This window comes from Suricata suricatta, chromosome 7 (genome assembly GCF_006229205.1).
Source record: "Suricata suricatta isolate VVHF042 chromosome 7, meerkat_22Aug2017_6uvM2_HiC, whole genome shotgun sequence".
Lineage (NCBI taxonomy): Eukaryota > Metazoa > Chordata > Mammalia > Carnivora > Herpestidae > Suricata > Suricata suricatta.
The window spans coordinates 36,191,820-36,210,134 of record NC_043706.1 but is presented as its reverse complement, the minus strand read 5'-3'; the positions used below and the strand labels follow the sequence as shown (position 1 = coordinate 36,210,134).

Here is an 18,315-nt window from a genome sequence, read left to right as displayed (position 1 = left end):
AACTATCTATTTGTTAACTTTGTAAAAAAACATTGAAAACAAAATCATATATCACTTTTATGAAAATAATTTGGTTAAAATGTAAGACAGCTCAAAAGTGATACCAATTTTACAATAACCCAATTTTGTCTTTGTTTTTTAAAAAGAAAAAAAATCCCTTTTACTGCTGAGCTGATTGTACTTCTGTCAACCAACCTATCATACAATCCAAATTAATCTTTTTAAAGCACTGCTCTGCTCATGTTACTTCCCTGCTCATAAAACATTTGATGGCTCCCTATTGCCAACTAAATTAAATCCACACTCTTCTCACTGGCTTTCCTGGCCCTGGGCAATCCGGCTCTCCCTGACTCTCCAGTTTTATGAAATGGGGTCATAGATGTGTTCTCACCATAACCCAGATGTGCAGCTTTTTAAAACTTTTCAGTGGCCACTCTAACCCTCCTCACAAATCCCCTCTTCACTGTGTTTCACAGTCTCCTCTGATTTACATCCTTTCTGTTAAAGATCCAGTGTCCTTCATAGCTCTGGTTTGGCTGGGTGGGGGAGGGGAGAGACAGGTGGATTGGGATGGTGTCCCAATGGGGAGGGCGCCTCAGGTCCACCTGCTGCCCTCCAGTCTCTGTCACAGGCTCAGGTCCCTGCAGTGCATCCTCTGGGCTATGACAAATCCTGTGTGACCTATAGGGACATTGGGCTGCTATCCACAGAGACTGGTCCTTGGTGTCCAGTTACAAAGTTCCCTGCCCTGCAGCTTCTTGGCTTGAACCACAGGCCTTTGCTGCACACCAGCCGTCTTAACTGTCTGTGCCTGTGCTCCTGCTTGCCAGGCTTCAGATGCCTCCATCTAGCCACTCCCCTCCACCAAGCTGCCATGCAGCTGCGAAGGGGGGTGTGGCTCTGGGCAGAATGCAGGGGCGTCTCCTGCCTGGGTGTTTCTCAAGCATCCTTCTGTACCCACCTGAGGTTCTGCCTCAGGAGACTGGGAAGAGGCAAGGATCTTTGCACCTGACTTCCTTCTACCCCTGATTCCTTTATCCTTCCCACAACCTATTATGGCCCAACCTGCCAGGTTTCCTTCTTCCATCTAAATCCTATCTGTCTCCTTCTCAGGGGCCATGTTGACAGATGGGACTCGGGAAGGAAAGCCAGCTCATCAACAAGGAAATATCCAAAGCACACCTCCCATCTCACTTGTATTCCACAGTTAGAAGGCCTTCCTACGTTTGGCACCCATTTTGCTCCTGCTGCTGTCTGTATTCCTACTCGCTTCGATGTCCTCCTCCCTATGCCCAGTGTCCCAGACATTGAGGATGTGGCCCCAAGTCCAAGTGAGCTTCAAGGTGACTGAAGTGAGTCAGAGAAGTTTCTAGGTTTGGTGGATTCAGGTTCACTTTATTTGAACGTCACAGGGACCTCAACCATGTATGCCTGGACCCTCTGTGCCACCTGTCCCACCTCTTCTGGGTGGTTCTTAGCACTTCCCCTTGGGGCCCCCCAGCCTCTTGCACATGGAGGTGGTGGATGATGGTCTCTGAGCTCACGTAGCTGATCAGTGACAAGCCCCACTCACTTCTCTGCTGCTTGGTCCAGCCCCCCACTTCACTGTACCACGCTGCCTTAAGCCTACCCGTTAGACATCAACCTCTCCAAGTGCATTAGACCTGAGAAAAATATGAACCCAATGACATATTCCAGCTTCCTCTGAATTATGGAGAAAAAAGTCAAAGAAGAAATTTCCAAGATCACGCAAAATTGTTTGCAAGGTTTCTACAACCATCATCTAACCTGACTCTGAGGAAGAAATTAACTAAAGTAGGGAAAGAACATGACAGAGTAATAAGAAATAATGGCTTTCTGCCTGTTTACTACAAACAGGATGTTGAAGATGGAAGTGCATCCCACCACCTTGGAGTATGAATTTAGAAATAGTCTACATTTTTTCTTTCCTACATGACCTCTTCCATTCCCATGGCTTTGGCTTTTATTTCTATGCCCTATTTTAGCAAGTGTCTGACTTTTTCTAAATCGTCTTGCCTATCCTTTCTAATTGTCTGCTGGATATCGTAAATTCAACACGTATGTGCAGTCACCAGACCTGTTCAAAACCACTCATCTTCCCCTTCCTCCAAGCACATGGGGGGAGTGCATGTCCCTGCTCTCTTTAAAGTTAGTTTCAGCTGTGAGTCTAGCTTTGGCTAATGAAAGATGAGCTTTAAGTGACACGTGTCACTTGGGGAGTGACTTTTCAAAGCCAGCGCACAATTTGACTTATCCCGCTCCTCTGCCATAGTAATTAGAGAAGCAATTCCTGGGTGACCGTGACAGGCATGTTGGAAAGAAAATAAATGAGAATATATCTTTGTTGTGTCAAGCCATGGAAAGGTTTGGGATTGTTTTTATGGCCACAAAACCTGGCCTACTCTGCCAGAAACTAGGTCCCCAAATCACATTCATTATTATCCTACGCTGACACCTCTCAAATTAACTCCTCTTTCTCCCAACCAGACCAGAATCTTTACATGGACCAGAAATCTTAGACTCATTCCTGACCCCGCTCTTGAATCTCACGTCTGGTCCACTGCCATCTCACTTCCACGATCTCTCATGTGTGCTTCTCTCTTTATATTCCCGTTGTCTTTGGGCGCCTGGGTGGCACAGTTGGTTAAGTGTCTGACTTAGGCTCAGGTCATTCTCTCACAATTCATGAGTTTGAGCCCCACATCGGGCTCTGTGCTGACAGCTCAGAGCCTGGAGCCTGCTTCAGATTCTATGTCTGCTTTTCTCTCTGTCCCCCCGCCCCGCATGCTCCGTCTCTAAACAAACAAACAAACATTACATTCCGATTGTCTTTACCTTGGGGTGAGCATGTAGTACCTGTGTCTGGGAAGAGTATAATAAGCTCCTTGAACCTCTTTTCTCTAGCCCTATACATGTCTGTGGGAGTCATCTTCCTAAAAGACGGAAAGAGGTTCCTGAGGGACCACATCACCACCTTACACAATTCCTTGTCCCTCACCAGATCAAGAAAATCCTTCCCCTAGGAAACAAGGCTCACCATTTACATGCCCCATTCATTCATTCCTTTTCTTGTGCTGTTCTGTTTCAGCATGGAATGGGGCTTTCACTTCTACCTATCCTTTTTAAATGCCACTTTCTTCTTTTTGAGGGGAGAGGGGCAGGCAGAAACTAATTTATTAAACTTCATACAAAGAGAAAAAAATAAGAAATAGACTGGAACATCTTTTCCCATGGATCAAATAATATGAAAAATTTATGGCTTAACCTGCAAGAGTATATTTTTCAAGGAGCCCTTATTGACCTCACCAACCATATGTCTCCCCTTCCTTTTAGACCTAACACTTTGTTTTTAGCTGTCTTCTTTTTTTTTCATAGTTTATTTATTTTGAGAGAGAGAGAGAGAGAGAGAGAGAGCAAGCAGTGGAGGGGCAGAGAGAGAGGGAGACAGAATCCCAAGCAGGCTCTGCACTATCAGCTCAAAGCCTGATGTGGGGCTCAAACACACGGACTGTGAGATCATGACCTGAGCTGAAGTTGAGATTCAGATGCTTAACTGACTGAGCCACCCAGGTGCCCTTTAACTCTCCTCTAACATTTAGGTTAATCTGCCGTGTTTGGCAAAAAAAACCCTTTAAATGCTCTATATTCCCATTATGAGACTGTCATTTCTTTGGAAGCAATGTCTGGGATATCCTTCTGTCCATCACTAGCATGGTGGGTTTGCATAGCATCTGCTCAATAAGTGCTTGCTTAGCTGAATTGAATGAGAATGCCACTCTTTTTATCTTCTTAGTGATACTTTTAACATGCAGATAAGCAATGAATAGGATTAACTTCCAGTATGAAGTACAAGTGGGCCTTTTTCACAATCTTAAAAATCACTATATCCCTTGCTCAAGAAATTGCTCTCTTGCAATAGAAAGCTCAATACCTGCCTTATGTTTTTTTTTTTCCCTTTGGCATTCAGGTTTCCTAATCAGGGGCAGCAAAGTAATTATATTACTAAAACACACACACACACACACACACACACACACACACACACACACACAGAGTTCACACAGACCTGAAATAAATCATCCTGAGTAAGCAGAGCAGAATGAATGGAAATCAGAAAAGAAAAAATAGGTATCAATAAAGAAGTTCCTGGGGCACCTGCATGGCTCAGCTGGTTGGGCATCTGACTTCAGCTCAGGTCATGATCCTATGTTCTGTGGGTTCGAGTCCCACATCAGGCTCTGTGCTAACAGCTCAGAGCCTGGAGCCTGCTTCAGATTCTGTGTCTCCTTCTCTCTATGCCCCTCCCCAACTCACACTTTGTCTCTCTTTCGTAAAAATAAAATAAAATAATAAAGAACTTCACTTTTACGGGAACATAATATGCCCACTGTGTTATAAAAATGGGTCTATAGTACATCAGAGAGCATATCAGAAGCATTCTACTCTACATACCACATCCATATTCCAAACCCTTCACCTTTAATGAGAGCCTGAAACTCTCTGTGCTTCACTGTTCCTCTCTGAAGATCGATCTTCAAGGTCATGAGGAGCACAAAGAGGAATTTGTGGTTTTCGTATAAGCCTCTGACAGAGTATGTAAAAACTTCGTACGTCAGATACTCAATAATATTCGTAATCCTCTTCTGAGGTAGTGGAGACTTCTCAGATCTGCAACACATTTTAAAAGTCAAAGAAGTAAAAAGCCATTCTTTAGACCGTAGGAACACAACCAGAAATGTTAAGTGTCTCTGCGTGGGGGAAAGGGAGGGAATTGTAAGTTACTCCCCACCTGGCCATGGACTGGTCAAATAACTTCAAGAACTGGGCCAGCGAGGTCTGGTACATGATGTTGACCATGCTCATTTCTGTGATGAGAAAGTAGAGGATGCTCCCGCGAGTGGCTGCTGGCCGGAACTCCTCCTGAGCTGTGTTAATTTTGATCTCTGTTTCTGCAGCCACGTGCAGCTTTTCGCTTACTTCGGCTGCCGTCTGCTTGGTGGTTTGGAGGACACCGATGAGCGATTCGTCATCTACCAAGGAACCTAAAAGCCAAACAGGGAAACCGTAGAAGGCAAGAAGGGGAAGCTGTGGAGGAGACACATCACTTCCGAAATCGCCCTGTTCAGTGTCAAGTCTACTTCTTCAAAGCCCCCCGGGGTAGGAGGGCAGATGTTGACACACCAAAAGGCTTCTAGCCCAACTGTCCTCTGGTGCCTGAATCCTTCTAAACATTCCCGCACGCTGCCTGAAAACCTGCAAAAGGTGATTCTCAGGGTAGCTCCCATGAATGGTCTGCAAATGTCTGAAGCCCAAATCTGGCTCCATGTACTCCTGGTGGTTTCAGCTGCGCCTAATGTGACACAGCTTTCCCCTCCATGATCACATCCATGGTCCCCCTCAAGGTGTCACACGCTCATCCATCCAGCCTGAGTCACAGTGTGAGCCCACCCAACGTTTCGCACCAGCTTGTAGTGGAACGGTACCCTCTCTGTCCAGCTTTGGTAGAGCAGTCCTTGCTACTGAGAACTCTGGTTCCCCTCCAGTAAGAGGAAACTGGGGGACAGTGCAAGTTTCCGCCAGGAACAAACATCCTCATTTTTAGTCTCACCTTTCACTATTGTTTTTAATAGAAACACCATGTCTGTGTGACAATAAATTCAGTTTTAAGATATGGAGAGACACTTGGGACACGCTGAGCTAAAAGGTCATGATATCTGCAAATAGCAGTGCTCCGGCCTGACCCTAGAACTCTGGATGGCAGGTGAATGCTTCAGGAAGGTGGGAGTTACTCTGATGGGCATTCTGGGTCAACCATGAAAGTCCAAATTGCAATTAACCTCACAGGGATGACACCTTGACCTGGCACACTCTTGGCTGGAGCTGCAGAAGAGCCCTCCACTCTCCTTGCTAATATTAGAATGCCCCGTGGTATCCACGTGGCTGGGAGGAGTCACTGGACCAGAGGACAGGCAACTTCATGCAGACAGGCACTGCAATCAAGGCAGATGAAAGGACTTTTCCATGAGGTCCCCGTAAAGGTGGTGCTGGAGACTGGTGTGGGAATGACACATCACGGAGGTTAAGATTTTTGTTTATCTCCAAGGATTAAAGTGCTTCTGGGAAGCACTCATTATGAGGTTGTAATCAATGGCAGAAATTAGGCTGCTGTAACTTACCTACTGCAGACCGATATGGTGTTTGCTGACTTTATTGTTGTGGGATAGGATATTTTTATTTATTGAGAGAGACTACATCCCCAAATCAGACTGCCCTGAGGAGAACCCATCCCTGACTTCTAAGGAGATGGTCGAGGCAACTTGAGAGTGAGCTTGGGCCTTGGGTGCCCAAGTGCCCCTGTCACAGATTACACACCTCATAGCCCACTGTGGTTAACTGCATTTCATGCCAAATGAAAGAGTAGATCTTAAAAAAAATTAGATCGAGCACATTAGTTTCCTTTGGGCATGCAAATTAGCCTATTATGAGTTACCTAGCTCTACTGGGAGCCCATATTTTTCTCAGGAGAGAGCAATTACATCAAGAAAACTGTGTTCTTCTCAAATGCTTAGACTCTTTGCTAATTCAAAAATCAGATTCTCTGCAACCCCTCTTTAAATGTCTAGATGGAAATTGCCTCCCTTGTGTGTGCCGTGGAAACTCAACTCTTTCCTAACATCTACAATCATGAGCATCCCGAAAAGAGGGCCCTAGAAATCCTTGTTCAAAACCCTTTGTTTGGTGACTTGTTAATATCCTAGCACCTTTTGTGGCACTCAATTTGTAGAGGAGATTGTCTTCCAGCTCCTTCATCTTCCGCTTGTTGAAAGTTACATCCTCCAAAAGTTTAACCCTCTCAGACTCTAATTCCTGTTATCAAGAGACAAGAAACAATAAAACTGTAATCACTGGTCATGATGGCGGATCCTATTTACTATTACTTCTTGTCAATTTTTAAAAGTTTAAACCAGAGTGCCTCTGGAATGACAGAAGAAATTACCATCACTAGTCACATCTATCTATCTGTACTTTTGTATCTCTGGACACTTTAAAAAATTATGCCCACAAGGGGTGGCTGGATCTCAGTCAGTTAAGCCTCCGACTTCAGCTCAGGTCATGATCTTGCAGTTTGTGAGTTCGGGCCCTGGATTGGGCTCTATGCTGACAGCTCAGAGCTTGGAGTTTGCTTTGGATTCTGTGTCTCCCTCTCTCTCTGTCCCTCCCCAACTTGTGGTCTGTCTCTATCTCTCAAATATAAATACATTTTTTAAAAAATAAAAAATTATGCCCACCAGCATTTAGCTTCCAGAGCATGCAGGAGATAACCCTGCTAAAATAATTTTGTCTGATTATCCCTGCTCTCTTCCTGGCTCTAAGTTTATTTAAATTAGAGTGCCCATTTTCTTGGCCCTGTTCCCACATGGCCTGTGTGAAATGCTAACTTTATTTGGCAAGAAGAAGTGGTAGAAGCAGAGACATAATATCAAGGAACCAAGAGGCCACCCGAGCCAAATGTGAGTTCTTGGTTTGTGTCTATGGGAATACCAGGCAATACAACAGCCAGTTGCCAGTACAAATCCATTTCCCATTGTTTGACATCTCCTTCTACCAGAGGGGCTAAACTGGATGTTGGGAAGGCATATTTTTTTTGACAAAAATAATGTATTTTTCAAGTTATATTTTGAAAAATCTTCAAATTTGCAGAAAAGTTGCAACACTGATACAATAAACTCTCACATATGCTTTGCCTAGATTCACCAGATAACATGTTCTTTCATCTCCCTCTCTCTCTGATGTAATACTTCTTATCATTATTGTTATCATTATTGTTGAAACATTTTCTGATGTCATGAACCTTTATCCCTAAAAAGTCAGCAAATCTCCTAAGAACCAGGATATCCACTCACACAAATATAATGCAAGTTTAAAACTCAGGAAATTTAACGTGAATTTATTGAAATGGATTCTGTAGCATTTTTATAGCATTTTTCCCCCTGACCTTAAACAGAATCACGCATTATACCTAGAATTATGTAAAAAGAAAGTACTTCTAAACTACTTATTTGAGAAAATTTCTTGAAAACCCACTTCGGAAATTCTACCACTTTCAGGAAGTCTTAAACCAGTTTGTCCATCCGAAGCCACCGTGCTTCGTTCATCTTTACATCGGTCACGGCTTGCACCGCAATCTGTGTGTGGATTAGGTCCCTCTGCTGAGATCCTGTGCGTCTCGAGGGCAGGGGTTTATCTGCTTCACCTCTGTATCCCTCAGAGCCCTTACCCTGAGGTTTTGCAGCGAAGGGACTCAGCCTAATAAATATTTGTGAAGTTGAAGTGTGCAAAATTTCGTTTTGTTTTATATTTGGAGAAACTGAGGACTCAGAAATATTAACTCCAAATAACATCCCATTATCATTCTCACAGTTAGTTACTGGCAAAAACGGGTCTAATACCCTTGTCCTCCAACTCTAAGAGACGTTGTATTATTGTCATTTTACTATCGATGGGGTAGGGCACAATGAAGGTCATGGCTGCGTTTGTGGGGGAATGCCGAATGCACTGTTTCCATTTCCTCAGGATGGCAGTGTAGGACTCTGTGGACAAAATGAGTTCACGTAGGCTGTGGGTTTAACAGCATGACCTGAAAAGCTTATCTAGGAGACCTGGCAAGGGGGAAAGTTCATGTGCTGTTATGGTTTAAGACCCTATTTGCTCTGGTCTCTGTCCCTCCATAAAATGAGGGGGTAGGAGCAGGATAGATTAAAGGGTTAAACATCACGGTCAGGATGTCTTCCTGCAGAGTAAGTGTACGTGTTTGTGTGTGTGTGTGTCCAGCAAGGTGGGAGTAAGCACCTTAGTGTATCCCTCAAAGGGGAAGCTGAGGCCTACAAGAGCAGGTGAGGGGCCCTCTGGGGACAGAGCGTAGCCAACTTTAAACGGAGGAGTGGCCTGCCTCACCTAGGCCAGTGAGGAGTCATCTCAGAACAGACCAGCAGCACCAGTTAGACCATGAAGGAAGGCACCCTGCAGGTGATGAGGGAATGAGGCCCACGCTCTCTCTGCCAGGCTGTGGAAGTGCCAGGACTCCCTGCCTGGATTGCAAAAGCCCCAGGCTATTTGTTGAAGCCAAGACCAAACAGCTACTGAGAATAGAAGGCAGGACTGTGCCCCCTTCCCTCCACCAGACTGGGCTGGCCTTTAAGGACCGGCCCCAAGTTACCCATCTCTGTTAACCCAGGTAGGGTTTCACTTCTCCTTTTACTGAGGCTCTCTATTTTCTTCTTCTTCTTTTTTTAATGTTTACTTATTTTTGAGTGAGAGAGAGAGTGTGGGCAGAAAGGGACAGAGAGAGGAAGACACACAATCTGAAGCAGGCTCCAGGCTTTGAGCTGTCAGCACAGAGCCTGATGTGATGCTTGAACTCATGAACCATGAGATCATGACCTGAGCTGAAGCCAGACGCTTAGCCGACTGAGCCAACCAGGCGCCCTGAGTCTCTCTATTTCTCTGGTGTAAGTATCACTTCCCTTTCCCTCTCTAACTGTCTTTCCTGTGTCCGTGGCACCTACTCCTATCTCTTGGCTTCCCTTTTCCTTGCCAAGTCTGCTGCTGTCAGTCTTGCCCTCCCACTTTTCGCCCTCCCGTTTTAAGACTCTCTCGGTCTTATTGCTAACCTTGCCCTTTCCTTGAACCCTCAATACTCAAGTTAATTCTATGTAAGCAAGTATAATCTTTCTCAGATTTTATGCAAATATATTTTCTATATGCAAATAAGTATAATTACATTTTATGCAAGCATATTTTATGCATAACATTAAATGTTTCTTGAGATTTATCTTAAAAATTAGTTTAATCTTGTATCAGTCTCTTAAAGTCTTCCAGTTTTAAGTTGTTCTTTGTTTTATTAGAACCTTCAATCATACTTAATTTCTCTGCTTTCATCCAAATTTTACTCAATTAAAATGAAAGTTAGGCTCTCTGTACCATTAGAGTACCAGACTGTAGTTGTGGAAACTTCTACAGTGGCAATACACTCACTCAGAGCAATTTCTTTTTCTTCAGGATCACTATCTTATTGAATTTTTCAGGTACGCCAAAGATCACTCATCTAGGGGACTATAGATATGAAGCCAGCATGTCCCAAGGTTGAGAGTCAGAAGTAGAAAGAGCGGTGTGAGGGTGGGTGTGTGTGTGTGAGGGTGAGGGTGTGTGTGTGTGTGTGTGTGTGTGTGTGTGTGTGTGTGTGAGGGTGTGTGTGTGTGTGTGCGTGTGTGTGTGTGTTGGAAGACAAGTGAGTTCGGTACATTTCTTGGAAAAACTTGAGACAGGTAAGCAAATATTTATGTTAACAAAGGTAAATACGGTTGGCTTAATTTTTTCTTTCCCATATACTTAACAATTTCAGAATACATTTTAAGCATTTATTATAATTTATTAGAAGTCGTCCTCTACCTTGAGATATTATTACCTGTTTCTCAGTTAAAATCACTCTCCTTAGTAACTGATTTTCAAGGCCTTTCATGGTTACAGTAAAGTCAATGACTGATGTTTTAGCATTGATCTCAGGGGTAAAGGCGGGGTTTGGTAACTTTGTAGTGATGTAAAGTTTAAATGTATCCATGATATCGCACTCCTTATCTCCGACTTTCACCTGTATCAATTCAAATACAAAATCAAAAACCAGCTTAAAGGATAGGGCAAGGAATTTGGGTTTAAATTAGGAAAGAATTTATCAGATGTCAGTGCTGGGAAATTTGAAGGACTTGCAAAGGAAAAAGTTGTAAAACTTTAATCGCTGATCTTAAATAATTTAGATTTGTGGTCCTGCCGGAAGATATTGTTAGCCATGACACCAAGTGAAGTGAATGAAAAATTTATCCCAAACAAATGTTGCGTAAACCTGTTTTCTCCCACTTGAGGAAATTGTTTCCTACTGAGGAAATCTGTGGTGTTTAGAGGAGGTGTTATCCCTGTTTTCATCTCACAGTCCTCTCTGAAGCATATTTGACAACCTAAAGGATTAAAGACATTTTCAAAGGAAAAAAAATGCCAACATTTTATCCAGAAAGACAACACTTATCTTAAACACCACAATTTGCAGTATATTTTAAAACACCTGGTTTTGCTATCTAAAAGTTAGGCAGAAATGATACCATTTGTAAAGGACTTAAATTTTGAATTAATCTTGATTCTACATGTGGTTGGAAATCACATCGATAAGGCCCTCCCACAATCTCACGCACCTGTCATCACTCTGCAGCTAAGGGTCTGTTCTTCTGTAAGACCTTCAGGAATAAAAATCCTACACCCTCCTTTGGTATGTGAAATCGGGCATATAAAAGAATTCACATTAGGAGAAATATTTTTCTAAATAAATCTTTGTTCAATGAGAAAATTTGCATTCTTTACTTATTCACTGATATTCATGAAATTAAGTTGTCCAGAGTGAAAAATCTCAATTAGAAATGCTGTCATTCATCAAGAAATAAAACCAAAGAAGCCTAAAGGTAGAGAATATCGCCAGTTTAAAAAGAAACACTTCTGAAAATGATTCATGTTCTGACCAACGATGGGAAACAGGAATCCATAGTTTCTAGCTAAGTCTTTGAGTTTAGATTGAATGTTAATAAAGTGAGAAATGAACAAATCAATGTCCACTGACTTTACTAAAATGCCATTTTCTCCAGTGAGAACATGCAGGTTTTATTGTATAGATGAGTATATGGCCTGAAATCCAATTTTCTCAGAGCTGCTAATATATATATATTGTATGTAACACTAATACATATATTGTATGTAACACTAATATACTTACTATTATAACCAGATACTGCCTTTCCTTAATATGTTATTAAGTGTCCACTAAATAAATACTCTAACCAAGATATTGCTCTTCCTTGTATTTTTCTTATACTGTTAAAAAATAAGGGAAAGACTAAATATGATTTTGGAAATAATTTTTCCCAGAGTATCAAATACTACCACCTCAAGGGAAGGGCCTTCGCTGCTATACTCAAAAAGATAAGTAGATGTCACCATTGTTCTTTTCTTTTATTCTTCTTCTTCTTCTTCTTTTTTTTTTTTTCCCTGAAACTCACCTTGAACGTGGTGCCTGACTTAATGAAATTCTTTTCTAATACGTTATCCAAGGCTGGATCCAGCTCCTCACGAATATCCTCAATGAGAAGGGGTCGGCCCAAGGAAAGGCTGTCCTCCAAGTGTGTGCGGAAATATTTATGGTTCAGAGATGTTACCTAGAAATAAAGAGTTCATTACTACCTAAATGTTACGAAGAATGTGCTTATTGCTAATGGAAACCAAGAGATTTGCTGGGCAAGTGACTACGAATTTTAAGGACTATATAGGAAGCCTTACTTAGGAAAATAAAAGTAAGAACATTTAATTTTCAAAACTTGGTGGGGCACCACTTTGTGGAAACCCTGGATGTGGAACTGGATCTCTCTGAGCAAAACAGAATCAGGTGGCATTCCTTAAAGGGAATGTCAGAGTGCTGGTCCTACAGATGGAAGAGAAGTAATCGAGGATCAGACCTGTCAACGCTTACATAGTTCCAATCACCCAGAGAAAGCAAAGTAACTTACACATTTGTGCTATTCATTCATTTCCTCAGGACCACTCATAAGATGATCAAGTGACTAAAAAAATAAGCATAAGATTGGGGCACCTGAGTGGCTTACTCGGTTGGATGTCTGACTTTGACTCAGGTCATGATCTAGCAGTTCATGAGTTTGAGCCCTGCGTAGGACTCTGTGCTGACAGCTCAGAACCTGGAGCCTGCTTCAGATTCTGTGTCTCCCTCTCTATCTGCCACTCCCCTGATTGCTCATTTTCCCCCCTCTCTCTCAAAATAAATAAATATTTTTATTTAAAAAATAAGCATAAGAACATCAAAGTTATATATTGAGTCAAACCAAGGGTCCATCCACATGTTCTATCTCTGACAGTGACTCAATGGAAAAACATAATAGATACTTTCCATAAAATCAACTTAAAAGACTGTATGTTCACTTTTTATACTGCATTTGTAAAAAATTAGAACTCTGAATGCCTGGTGGGGCTTCATTTTTAATTCAGTGTGTTGATTAGTAAAAATTGACACACTGGGCTGGTTGATCTTCCTGTTAGCTAAGTGGGCTTTGAACTCTTCTCCTTCGATCCCTCCCCTGCCAAAAAGTGAGGATTCGGAAGGTTCAGTCCTTAACTCTCCACCTCCTTATTCTCTACCCCTTGGATTCAGCTATTGCCTTTATGCTACTGTGAGTGCTGATCCTAAGACACAAAGAAGATCTGGAGGTGATGAAGAGAGTAGAATTAAAAAATATTATCTCTCAGGGCGCCTGGGTGGCTCAGTTGATTAAGCGTCCGACTTCGGCTCAAGTCATGATCTTGTGGTTCGTGGGCTTGAGCCTTGCGTCGAGTTCTGTACTGACAGCTCAGATCCTGGAACCTGCTTCAGATTCTGTGTCTCCCTCTCTCTCCTCCCCTCCCCTACTCAGGCTCTCTCTCTCTCTCTTTCTCTTTCTCAAAAATCAATAAACAAAAACATTTTTAAAAAATATCTCTCACTTGCTATGAAAAAGAGATGTGGAATTGGAAAATTAAATAAGTCTATCTGTCCTGTTTTGGATGAAAAGGAAATAGCTAAAAGAAAAAAAATTCCTGCACATGAAGGAATTTGTTTCCCTGGATGGATAGCTTTATTTACACAAATGATGAGCTGTGAAAGACCTCATTACGAGTTCATAAGGTAAATGAATCTAAACAAAGAGCTTTAAGCAACTTATTAAACAAGATGAAACAAGGTCCCAATGAGACGAAATATAATTGTCCTGCTCTATTTCCTAAGGAGTAAACTCTATTTTTGTGATTTTCCTCCTAAGTGTGATGGTTCATATAATGTGTCAATTTGATTAAGGTAGGGGATATCCAGGTAGCTGACAAACATTATTTCAGGCTGTGTCTGTGAGGGTATTTCCCAAAGACATTGGCCTTGGAATAGGTAGACTGAGTAAAGAAGATAACCCTCACCTACTTGGGAGGGCATCATCCACTCCATTGAGGGCCTGGATAGAGTCCAAAGATGGAGGAAGGGCAAATTTGCTCTCTGCTTGAGCTAAGACATCTATCTTCTCCTGCCTTTGGACATCAGCAACTGGGTCTTGGGACATCAGACTTGGATTGGGACTCCCATTGCTGACTCCCCTGAATCCCAGACCTTCAGAGTTTGGACTAGATGACCAGCTTTCCTGGACCTTGAGGTTGTAGACAGCAGATTGTAGAACTTCTTAGCCTCCCTAAACCCATGAGCCAATATCTCATAATAAATCTTTTTCTATATATCTGTATTTACATATAGATATCCTATGCATTCCGTTTCTCTGGAGAATCCTAATAACTCCAGATAAAGAAATTGGGACACCTGGGTGGCTCAGTTGGTTAAGCACCAACTTTAGTTCAGGTCCTGATCTCACGTTTCATGAGTTTGAGCCCTGCATCAAGCTCTGTGCTGATAGCTCAGAGCATTGAGCCTTCTTCAGATTCTGTATCTCCCTCTCTCTCTGCCCCTCCCCTGCTCGCACTCTGTCTTTCTCTCCCTCTAAATAAACATTTTAAAAAATTAAAAAATGATAAATTTCAAATTATCAGTTTATTTAAGATAACTTTTAGCCAACTTCAATGTCTTTTATAAATTTGAAATAATGCCTTGGAGTCAAATTTCAAGTTTTATTAACTTGATTTTCTTGTGCAGTAACACTAAGTGGTAGACACCACCAGAGCCTGGGTCATCTGTAAAGATACTCTGGTATTGGGTCTTTACAAGGTGGTCAGTGAATTCTTTATAGGGAAACTTGATGAATACCTTCTCTTTCTAGAAGTCAGAGCTGAAGGTTCTGGCGATGGGTTGAAGGTGGTCTTGGCACAGCTGTTAGGGTAGAATGCAGTCCTGGGTATACAATACATGTTTTATTTTTCATTTATAAAGTGTTTCATTTTTCATTTTGTTTTTCTTCCCAAATAAAGAAATACTATTTTTGTTTTATTCTGTCTTCATTTATGTGTGTTTGCTTATGTGTTTATCCATATATTTTAAAAATAATGTCTCCTGAGTAAGGAGAATATAGTTCAATCTTACATTCCAGCAGTTGATATTTTAAAAAATATGTTAAGTATCTGTGGCATATTTCTACTACTTCCTCAGGAAGATTCCTGAGACTGGGTGACATCAGAAAGGACATTATCAAAGGCTATCAAAGAGCTTAATGCCAAAATGGAGAGACAAAACTATGATCAGAACATTAGGAATAGAATGAACTGTCAGGAGAGGCAAGAGGAATGAAACAGGGGACACATTATAGCTGCGTGGATCTAGGAAATGAAGTTCAGGGGCAGGAAGGCTCCTGTTTACTCCACCCATGCATTTCTCCTCCAAGGCTGCATTTCCATTGCCTTCATTTCCCTTAATACTCCTCCTCCTCCGTTTCCACTCTCCGACCCTGTCTGGGATTTCTCTGGGCTTTCTAAGTAAACTGACTGATGCCTTGTGTTCTGGAATATCTGTGAGATGGGAGTATCTTAGAAGTGTTCCTGAGTACCGGGCAGCATCCACATGTCAATGAAGCCCTCATCTCAGAAGGAAATCTTTCAATATTGTACCATTAAATGGTGTTTGTTGTAAGCTTTTTGTAGATGCTTTTTATGTGATTAAGGAAGATTCCTCCTATTCTTAGTTTCTTGGAAGTTTTATCACAAATGGGTGTTGAATATTACCAAGTGCTTTTTCTGCATTTATCAAGATGATCACATGATTTTTCTGTTGTTCTTTTCCTTATAATCATGTCACACTTTGATTAATCCATTTAAGTTCAATAAATGTCAGAATCCCTACTCTATAGAAAGAGCTTTGCAGAAAACATAAAGACAGCATAAAACTATAAACCTTGCTAGCAAGAAGTTTAGGATATACTAAAGATAAAAGACAAATGGACAGCAAACAAGTATTGAAGACAGACTCTAAGTTCATGTTGGAAATCCAAACAAGAACTTGTGGGCATTTAGGACAGGCTATGTTAAACTGGGGACACAGGGATGTCTTGATGAAGGCCGTGTTGGATGTGGACTTTGAAGAACATTCAAGATATTTATCCGGGATGCAAAAGAAGCAGGAAGTAGGGTGAAGAAAGACACCCTGGTTGGTAGAATAGTTTAAGCAAAAATATGGAGCCAGGAGACTTAGAACCCTGGGAACAATGTCTGGGAAACAATGATTGGTAGTTGAATCGAAATATTAACAGTAAGTCTGAGACACTGGAATCCTGCCTCTGTCTACCTCTATCTTAAAATTAACACCTTATTAGACCCCAAGTCCAAAATTGGACTCTAGGATGGTGTGGAGGACCAAGTGCCAGAGCTAGGTTGGCACAAATAGCGTTAAAATGAGGAGTCAGGGGTTCTGTTTTTACTGCTTTCCTGTTAGCCCAAGCCCAAAGCCGTGAATAAAACCCATATCCAACACAGAGAAGCCAATAGAGCCAGGAAAGGGACAGAGAGGAAAGAGCATCATGAGAGAAACCAAAAGAAAAAATAATCCAAGCTCTTGCCCCAAACCACTGTTACAAAACTCAAGAATGTAAATTAACAATCATCACAGAAATGACAACTTAATGACTGGCAAATTCAGCTAAAATTTGGGGAAAACTTCATGATTTTAAGATTGCTTTCCCATATACCAAGTGGTACATACCTGCAAGTCATTTTCTTTTTCCTTTGATTTAATCCAAGTTTTCCCTTGAGTTTGTGGGTCTATGAGGAGTGGGTATCTGGTGGCCTTTGTCACAATGATGCCATTCTGAATTGAGAGGTCATCTCCTGGTAATCCCTGCAGCCCCCACTCCCCAATCTAAATAATGAGAAATAGATGTGGCCAATCAGAGGAGAATAAGAATGCTTGTAATTAAGAATTTCACAAAATAAAGGAATTTAATATTAGAATATAGTTTTTCTATTGAGACTATAGAGCGGGTACCTAGAAAAAAAAACTTATAAATATGAACCAAATAACATTCACCTAAAAAAGTAAATTTATAACCTAATAAATTCTTCTCTAATAACCCAAGACTAGGATTTAGTCCTTTATGTTATATTTTCAGACTTATGAGAAAATATTGTAAAATCTGTGGATTTTTGAAGCATTGTTGCTGAACATTCAGAGAACACAAGGACTTAAAACATGGTAAGACTTGGGTGGATAGTGGGATTCAGACTAGGTTGAGTTAGTGAAGATGATGAAATACTGAGATGTCAGGAAAGATAAGTACCAGGGGTTGAACCTCTGAAATTTCCCCTTCCTGCCCTTTGGCTTCGTTTACAAAGGGGGCAGGATTTGGAGAGCTGGAGGCAGAGAAATTATGACAGATAAGATATTATACTGGCAGATGCTCATCAATGACATTTAAATCTGTGTATTTCTGGGGCACCTGGGTGGCTCAGTTGATTAAGCCTGGGACTCTTGATTTTGGCTCAGGTCATGATCTCATGATTCATGAGACTGAGTTCTGTGTCAGGTGCTGAGCTGACAGTGCAGAGCCTGCTTGGGATTCTCTCTCCCTCTCTCTCTGCCCCTCCCCACTTGCTCTCTTTCTCAAAATAAATAAGTAAACATTAATATATACATACATACACACACACACACACACACATATATATATATATATTTCCTGGGGTGGCTGGCTGGCTCAGTCAGAAGAGTGTATGACTCTTGATCTTGGGGTCATGAGTTTGAGCCCCATGTTGGAAGTAGAGATTACTTTTAAATAAATAAATAAATTTTTAAAAACATTTCCTTTCCGAATTACGAGGGAATTGTCAGCTGCTCCATGCGGTCAGTAAGACCACCTGAGATTCCCAAGAACCAACCAGCTTCCACCTGCATTAAATTATTCGACCAGCCCCCAAAGGTCATAATTAACATCCTGGCCCACTTTGCCTCATCAGTGTCCTTGCATCTTTAATACATGATCTAGTCTCTGTAACAACCAGTTGAACACTGTTTGAATTGGAAAAGATTAATTTTTTAACTCTTAAATGCAGATAACACACAACTAATAGCATGGCTTCCCTCAGGAAACAGCCACTGGGGAACGCATTTACAGATCAGAAAGCAGCTCATGAATACAAATTGCCTGGAAAGCATTTAATGCCATAGGAGTTCTGCAAGATATACTTAAAATTGACAGTGGTGTCAAATCCCCAGCAAGGAAGGCTCGTGTAGTGGGGCGC

The 18,315-nt window shown here is 41.7% G+C and overlaps 1 protein-coding gene across 1 annotated transcript in view; it reads right to left on the bottom strand.

Annotated features, from left to right (window-relative positions):
* DNAH8 (dynein axonemal heavy chain 8) overlaps window positions 1–18,315 on the bottom strand; it is a 323,365-nt gene that overhangs the window by 79,681 nt on the left and 225,369 nt on the right. The window contains exons 72-77 of the mRNA XM_029943168.1: window positions 16,781–16,936; window positions 12,117–12,272; window positions 10,487–10,669; window positions 6,783–6,888; window positions 4,811–5,063; window positions 4,499–4,689 (exon numbers count right to left, since the gene is read on the bottom strand). Of these exons, the coding sequence (XP_029799028.1) occupies window positions 4,499–4,689; window positions 4,811–5,063; window positions 6,783–6,888; window positions 10,487–10,669; window positions 12,117–12,272; window positions 16,781–16,936 (1,045 nt within the window). The remainder of the gene's footprint in view (window positions 1–4,498; window positions 4,690–4,810; window positions 5,064–6,782; window positions 6,889–10,486; window positions 10,670–12,116; window positions 12,273–16,780; window positions 16,937–18,315) is intronic.